The following is an 8,840-nucleotide window of genomic DNA, read 5'->3' on the forward strand; positions in this document are numbered from 1 at the left end:
TGAGTTTATTTAAGGTATTCAAAAGTAACGTAAGTTAGCTTAGCCATTTCGGTGGCTAATGTAGCCTTCTCAACCTAGCTATAACGTCTAGGCCGAGTTTAGGAGGTGACACGAAAAATATACCTTTTAAAACTGAAAAATAATGAGTGATGTTCTTGATAGGATCCCTTTCGGAGATGTCGATTCCAAGCCGCAACAATAATGTCTCGACTTCTACATAATCCACATAGTCAAAAAACAAACAGCAAAATTCTCTTGAACTTTTCAAAGAGAATTTTCAAGAACGGCTGCTAGACCTTTTTTTTATTTTTTTTCTTGGTAACCCTAACATACTAAGGGATTACTTTCCTTTTATTTAATTTGATATCATATATCAGAAAATAAAAACGAGATTATTCTCTTATTATTAGAGAAACAAATGGAAAGTCAAGAAAAAGATTATATTCTTTCCAAAAGAATATCACTTTCCATGTCCTTTTATATTTTGACCAAAATTATTATAATTATTTGTATTAATAATTTTGGTAAAATAAATAATTAATATTTTGTATGAATTAAATTCATATATTAAATTTATCTATGTTCTCTATTTGTGTACAACAAGTTTATACATATAATGTTTTTAATATTTAACTATCAAATTAAATTAATTCAACAATTAATTTAATTCATGTGACAACTAAATACAATACCAAATGTATTTGGATTTTGGTTGCTTCAAGTATAGGGTGTGACCTTGTAGGCTCTTGTAATGTTGGTAGTAATACTAGAATGTTTCTAACATTACAAGCAATGAGTGGCATTTAGCAATGCATCATTGCTACCCAAGTTACAAGAAGTCATGATTCAACATAACCTTTCTATGATAATTTTTTCATGTATTATATCCTTTTATCCTTTATATCTAGACTGGACACATGTCATGGTATAGTCACACTTGTATAGTCCAATATCACATTTCTTGATATTTTGAGTAGACAACAATAAACAAATAAGTGTGATATCTCATATCAACTTATTCGAGCATGGCCATGCATTTCTAGTCTCACTCCATCAAGAGGCCTAAGATATTACCCCCATTATGTAGGAGGGATAAATCCTATCTTGATCAACCATATCTCCCTACATGGATTGTGGTATATCCAACACTAGTCTTTATAGCACAACATGTTATGATATACGTATGACTTTATCAAAATATACGACTCACGATGGGACAATGATGATCTCAAGTTTGAGGATCATATACATACTTACCACTATGAGTAATATTTGTGACTATTAAATAATAATCCACAAAAAATACTTATGGCAAGTCAATCCAGTATGTTGTTCTCTAACACATACTCGTTTATTGATTTTGACATCCCTATATCAATGACAACACTTTGTAATCAATCAGCTACACATTAGTCTCAATGCATTATCATTGTCCAAACTCACAATAATACTTGACTAAGGACCTTTTTAAGAATAATCATATTATTCTTAGGACTTTATTATTAACCGATTTATTTATGCATATAAAAAAAGAAACTGAAATAACAATGACAATGCATTATATTAACAAACAAGGTAAAACGAGTATGTGATTACAATCATCTCATGATTGGTCTTTGGGCATACTCTAACAATAATTGGATTTAATAATGGACGATGATGTATATGGGCAGTTGCTTGAGCAACATCGGACCAAACAAAGACCAAGTATGACACAAGAAGTCTTACCAAATCAGTGGAGTTATGATCACAGGATTGGAGACTACGATTATTCATCTAAACTCCCTCATGAGTTGTATTTATATAAGTCCTTTCACCGTGATCTTGGATTTGAAGAAATATAAAAGCAGGTGGACTAATTAGTGGAATCATGCCAAAAGAAAAAAAAAGTAGAGATTCTATTGGAAGAGACATTGAAATGAAATTTGGGAACATTCGAATATCTAATTGAAACTCCTTGTGATTCGTATGATGATATGTCCGAACAAGAAGCCGCGAGCTAGAACTCAAAGCTAAATAAAAAAGAATCCAACAACAGTTGGATCAATTAGAGAAATTCTTCCATAAAAGATCCCAAGCAAGTATTCCATTGGAAGAGGTCGTACATGCTATTTCCAATTTTTATCCGAAGGATCAATGTACTACTGACAATCATCTAGAATTAATTCGTGAAACTCAACAAAAGTTCGGATCCAGAGACAGAAATGCATTGAATACAACCGAAGACATCTCTGATCCAATTAACATAGATGTAGATGTAGCAGTACAAATAGAATTAACAAGTAACTTTAAGGTACAACCAATTCTGAATGAAAATGTAGACGAGTCCGATACATTTTCTGGCCATCACCAAGAAGGTTCCAGCCAAAGAAATTGACCAGCTTATCTCATTCTTGTTCGACGATGATAAACTTGAGAAACCAAAGTTTCTCACGACATGGAGGGGAGGAAGCTCGAGTTAATAATACCCAAGAAGACAATTTGAGGTTAGCTCATATTCGGCATAAAGTGGCTCATGATGTGGATGTCGTGTTGGTTGAAGATAAGGCAATATCATCAGAATCAACTAAAGATTATGGTTTAAATTTATCGAAAATGGAACAAACAAAGGATTAAAACGTTGAGGAACAGTTGGAAGTTCTTGGGGGGTAAAAAGGATCATCTTGACTCTAAAAAAGACTTTGCTTTTAAATTTTTTTTGATTTTATACTTTATTTTCTGTTGTTTTTATTGTTTGTTAGATTTTAGAATTCAAATTTTTAATTTGATGTTAAAAATATGAAAAATCAGGTTTTTGGATGTAATAGACCAAATAGTAGCTAATTAAGGACAAAAATGGACAACCGAAGGACTTCGACATATCACGAAAGACTAGAAGCAACGTCGTGTCACGCCATGCATAGGCTATGATGTGACACAAGCACTCTAGAGCCAACATATTTGATGTTAAGGTGTCGTGCCGCACCATGCATAGGCTATGGAACGACACGAGCACTTCGAAGCCAAACTAAGGGTTGTAAACACCTTACTCTAGCTGTCGAACCTTTTCCTCAAAATCTAGCTTCGAATTTTCACATCCCCTACCTCCAATTTTCATAACTAAGTTGTCTTCCTCTCTTTTTTTCATAGTTTTCTAGTTATCATCTTCTATTTCAAATTATATTCCACATCGATTAAAAAATAAATTTCATTGGCAATTACCCGGGGTTTTGTGTCTAACTTTATTTTCATCAATTTTATCATTCGAGTTTGTTGCTAATTTTATTTAATTTGAAAAAAATGGCACCACAGAAACAATGTACCACTCAAGCATCGAGCAATATCAATGCCAATCACTTCCATAACTTGAAATTCAAGAGGTTCTTTCTCTAAATGAGTGGGTGTTCTTTTATTCAGGAATGTGGGTTTGATCCCACCATGTTCGCTTGTGATGACATTTGAGATTTGGTACAATCCCATAGTTTTAAGCCTCTCCGAAGGACAGTGAGAATCGCTAGCACTGGGGTAAGATGATCACTTGCGTTACCATTCAGGGCAAAGAGGTGCCAATTGCACATCGCTAAATTTTCCAATATTATGATGTCTCGTATTATACCTATGACCATTTAGAGACTATAGATTTATTCACATTCGAGAATTTTGATATGGTAGGTATAATAGATTGTTTGACAAAGGGTGTGGTGAGTGGACTCGCCATACCAATACCGAGGTACCCTTCAAATTCAACATGACCATCATGTTTCTAATGGCTAAGATTTGGATTCAATTCAATTGCACCCGCCTGGCACCTACCCATAATGCTTTTGATGTTACCACATATAGTACGATTATGTTTTATTCTATTTTATAGCAGGATCAGATTTGTATCAGCCACTGATTTAGGAAGAAATGTTAAAATGCATATGAAGAAGTCGCAAGAAAAGTATGTACTTTTGCATTTGATCACAACTTTATGTTGACGCCTATGTCTCCCATGGGACCTTTCACACGACTGACAAGGACCGTGATTGGTGACAACCTGTATGGTCAGTTCATTGAGCTCTAGTGGAAGCAAAATAGGGAAGAGGAACAATGAATGAAACATAAGAGCGATCCCTAATGTACCATCACTTATATCATACTTTTCATAAACATGAATATTCATACTTTGATTATTGGTACATCATAACTTTCCATATTTTTCGTAGTGAAGTAAATTGGAACCCTTACTCGAGCTCATACAAAGTGTGCTAAATGATAGTCGTAATCATCCCTTTTCATATTCGATGGTCGAAACCATCCCTTTTCATAATCGATAGCCGAAGCTATCCCTTTTCATATTCGATGGTCGTCACCATCCCTTTTCATAGTTGATGGTCGTCACCATCCCTTTCCATAATTGATAACCGAAGCTATCCCTTTTCATATTCGATAGCTGAAGCTATCCCTTCTCATAATCAATAGCCGAAGCTATCCCTTATCATAATCGATAGCCAAAGCTATCCCTTCTCATAATCGATAGTCGAAGCTATCCCTTCTCATAATCGATAGCCGAAACTATCCCTTCTCATAATCGATAGCCGAAGCTATCCCTTTTCATATTCGATAGCCGAAGCTATCCCTCTTCATTGGTTGATGATCGTCGAGACGCCGTTGGATTTACGTCGTTTCACAACATGATAACTTGTATAATAACATATATATTGATTCATTTTCAATAAAATCATATATTAACATTCAATTTAATCAACATTATACATAATACAGTTCATACGAACTTACCTGGCTAAATTGCAGAAATGTCAAAATACAGAGGCATTTTGGTAATTTTCCATTCTCCTCGATTTTCCACCCGATCTTGATCTAAATTAATAATTTCATTCAATCTATGATTTTAGACAGTAAAAAACATATTTTATGCAATTTAGTCATTTTTGACATTTTTAAAAAATTACCCCTAAAGTTTTACTTTTATTCAATTTAGTCCCTGAGCCTAAAACATGCAAATTAACCATTTTTACCCAAAATTGAGCCCAGTTGAATACTTATGGCATCCAAAAAAGCCGATTATTGCAACAATTTCTCATCAAATCCTTGTATTTTTACTATTTTAACAATTTAGCCCCTAATCGATAAATTCATCAAAAATCACTTAATAAAATACTTTTAAATAAAAAAATAATATTTCAAATTTATCATTTAACATATAAAATCACAAGGTTCATCAATGGAAACATTCACAATCTTTAACAATTTCAAAATCGAAGGTACATGCTAGTTGGACCTAGTTGCAACGATCTCAAAAATATAAAAATTATTAAAAACAGGGCCAAAATCACATACCATGCATGAAATTTCATCATGGCCTAAACTTAGCTTCATGCTTCCATGGACATTCGGTTGATGAAGAAGAAAACAAAACATTATAAGAACTTAGCCTTTTGTTTTTATTTATTTTAATTTAATTTATGAAATTATCATTTTAACCTTAGTTAATAATTAAATAAAACATCACATTCATGCCGATAATTTTCCACTAACTCCTTGAATGATTTAATTACCATCCAAATACCTTTACCTTTATTCAATTATCAATTTAATCACTCAAATCAAAAAGTGATCAAATTTTATATCTTTTACAATTTAGTCCTTTTTAATTAATTAACTATCGAAATGTTAAAATTTTTCAACGAAACTTTAATAGCACCTTAATGACACTCTATAAATATTTATAAAAATACTTACGACTCAATTTATAGAAACGAGGTCTCGATACCTCATTTTCTAAAACCACTTGACCTTAAGGTCAAACCACTTAAACTTAATAAATCGCTTAAATAACATAAATTATCAAATCAAAAATCTTTTCAAAGTCACATTTGACTCGTAAATATTAAATAATAATATTTACGAACTTACTCGTCGGATTCGGTGGCCCCAAAATCATTGTTTCCAACACCACTGAAAAACGGGCTATTACAGAGCCTGTAGAAATACAAGTGATTGGTTAGGAACATATACCTAGGTTTTTTTTAAAATTGTAAATTTAGCCTAAAATTAAATAATTTAGGTTGTTTATATTTAGACTAATTAGTTCAGTTTATTAAACTGTAAATAGAAAAAAGAGATTAAATATACCAAGTGATAAAGTTAGATACGAATAGGTAATTATATTAGTAGAAGTGTAGGATGTTCGAATTAAAAAGAAAATACTTGGTAAAATCCATGGTTATTGAAACAGTGTAGTATGACTAGTATAACCCTTATAAAAAGTGCCCGAGAAAAATCTCGATCGTATTGGCATAAATAAAAAAATCATAAAGGATTATCGAGGAATATTACTGCGATAGAGTTCAAAGCATGGATAAAAATAAATTGAATAAAAAATATTTCTAATAATATACAATTGATTGTGGCAATAAAGTGTGCATAATAAAATTAAAATGTATGAAAAGTTCAAAATAAAATTGAGTGGTAAATTTAAGGTTTTGCCAATGCAATTCACATGAGTTTAAATCTCACTATAATTTCTTTATTTTTTAAAATAAAAAAATTAAAATACCTTTAAATAATATAACTTATTTTTAATATGAAAGATTATTTTTATAATTTTTCTAATTAAATTGATATCTGATTAACTCATGACACCAATTTAATCATGATTTAAATAACAAGTATAAATATCCTGACGCATTTTGGAGACTCTGTTTGTATCATAAATTTTTAAAATTAATTATATGAATAATTAGACTATACCAATTAGGCTCTATTAGTCTTTAATTTAATATGTTCCAATTTCTTTATGAATCATTTACCTGAACATACTTCAGGTATCTAGTTCAGTCCAAATTGAAAGCCCCAAACCAGAGTTGGGTTACGTTAAATTAAAAATATATATGTATTTGTTCAAAAGTAATATTTTTTTAAATATATTAAAAATAAGTTGAAATTCGAACCTATTTTTCCATTTTTCACCAATTTTCTAAACTTCGATTTTATAACTATATAGCGGACGGTTATATGCATTGGAAAAAAATAGAAAAGGGAAATAAAAGTTTGAGATAATACTTCCATCATTCAGAATTTCGACTCTTTTAACTACTCACGTGACATTGATTCATCATGAACATGCATGGTAGTTTCATTTAATTAATAACTAGCATTAATATCACATCCCAAATCGTCTTATTTGAAATAGACTAGTTAGGTTTCCGCATTTAAGTAGATCTGTTCATCAGCTGTTGCCATTGTCTTCTGAATCCTCTCAATGAACCCAAGCATCACCTCAGTACTTTTCTCATCTGGGAATAATTGGAAAATTGAAAAAGAACAAAAGGTTAGAACTATTAACAGCAATTCTGGAAAAAAAATATTAATTTTCTTTGCAAGCACCAAGTTCTGGAATTGTATGGCCTTTGGGATGATTAATCACAAAAGGATCCACAAAATATTCCAGCAGAGAAATTGATTCTTGTTTCATGAAGTCCGTTTCTCCTGCAAATTAAAGTTGAATCCATGTTTTAGTCCAGTCTTTTTGCATTGCCTGAAGATTGCTTCTACCGAAATATGAACGAAATTTAATCCAGAACATTGGTTTATATTTGCTGTGTTTCAGCTATAATTAAATAGACTGCTATTTAAAGCTTTAAAATACCTATGATATGGAGAGAAGGGCATTCAAGAGGTGAAGAATATGCATTGGAAGTGAGCTTATGATGTACGAACTTTGGCCCTCCAAACTTGGCTCCTGATATTATTATCAGAAACTTGATTCTTGGAACCCTGGTAAGGGCTAATCCATCTCTCTGCATTCCAGGCAATGCAGCAGATAAAAGTGCTCCCTGAGATTCATCAGGTAAAAGGGAGATTAAAAAACCTATTCAGATCAATTTTGAGCACAAGAATTGAACATTTTAAGATGTTTCGTAAGATGATTCAAACAAACCCCACCTGGGAGAAGCCCAGAAAACCATCAAATGGACCACTCTTCATCATATTATCTTCAATAAACGCAAGGCATTCTTCAAAATTTGTGTACTCAGTGAAATCCTTGTTACAAGTAGAATAAAGAAAAGATTCAGTTACAGGCTTTGATGGAGTAAAAAGAAATGAACTTGAACTGTAAATATTTTGGAAAAATCTAGTATACCTCTGTAGCTTGGAACCATTCATAGTAAGGAGGATCAAAAAAGCGTTCAACACCGGACTTCCCTTGGGCAGGATATGGGGCATCAAGGAAAATGAGGTCCAGCTTATCAAGCACAGCTGCAGGCCATCGAAGGACCTGTCTCTTGAAAATTTCAGCGCTTGTTCTGAATCCATGGAGGCACAGAATTCTGGGTTTTCTCGGGATTTGGCTTTCCATTTTCCTGAAATTTCCTGTTGGAGAAAGCTGAGGGGGTAGCCTTGGAATGGTTCGTGGAGCTCAAAATGCTCTGATTATTCAAGCCGAGGTGGGCCTGGAAGCTTGGGCAATTAATAATTGATGGTCGAACATTACTGTACTGCTAAGAAAGGAAACTTTTGTCACGAGGGCTTTAAGGTACTCATATTTCTTGCGCCCTAATTGTTACTAAGCTATCCATTTTTTTTTTCTCTTAGAAAAGTGATTGGATTTATTATGCATGTGAATCACACTTTAAATTTTAAAAATAATAAAATTGAAACATGAGGGCAATTTACTCAAAAAGCCTTTTTTTTAATTATCGAAATGGGCCCGGTATTTAATTATTTATCAGAATGGGCCATTTTCCGGCAAATCGCGTCCACGTCAGCGCGATGTCCGGGGACGCACCAACAAGTCGCGGCCACGTCAGCAAGCTTTGCTGACGTGGCCGCGACTTGCTCCGCGCGTGAACAGT

General features: G+C 32.8%; 1 protein-coding gene across 2 annotated transcripts; it reads right to left on the reverse strand.

The window, feature by feature from the left end:
- Window positions 1-7,095: 7,095 nt before the first annotated feature.
- LOC107945755 (esterase OVCA2) lies at window positions 7,096-8,548 on the reverse strand. 2 transcript variants are annotated; one of them, XM_016879870.2, is made up of 5 exons: window positions 8,129-8,548; window positions 7,930-8,028; window positions 7,634-7,820; window positions 7,372-7,473; window positions 7,096-7,280 (listed from the first exon to the last, which is right to left on the reverse strand). In XM_016879870.2, exons 1-5 carry the CDS (start codon window positions 8,342-8,344, stop codon window positions 7,183-7,185), a joined length of 702 nt encoding a protein of 233 aa, XP_016735359.1. In that variant the 5' UTR covers window positions 8,345-8,548; the 3' UTR covers window positions 7,096-7,182. The 2 variants fall into 2 exon arrangements, with proteins under 2 accessions (XP_016735359.1, XP_016735360.1); XM_016879871.2 differs by lacking the exon at window positions 7,372-7,473 and having other exon boundaries at window positions 8,129-8,441.
- Between the last annotated feature and the right edge of the window lie 292 nt (window positions 8,549-8,840).

The sequence above is a fragment of the Gossypium hirsutum genome, chromosome D12 (assembly GCF_007990345.1).
Source record: "Gossypium hirsutum isolate 1008001.06 chromosome D12, Gossypium_hirsutum_v2.1, whole genome shotgun sequence".
NCBI lineage: Eukaryota > Viridiplantae > Streptophyta > Magnoliopsida > Malvales > Malvaceae > Gossypium > Gossypium hirsutum.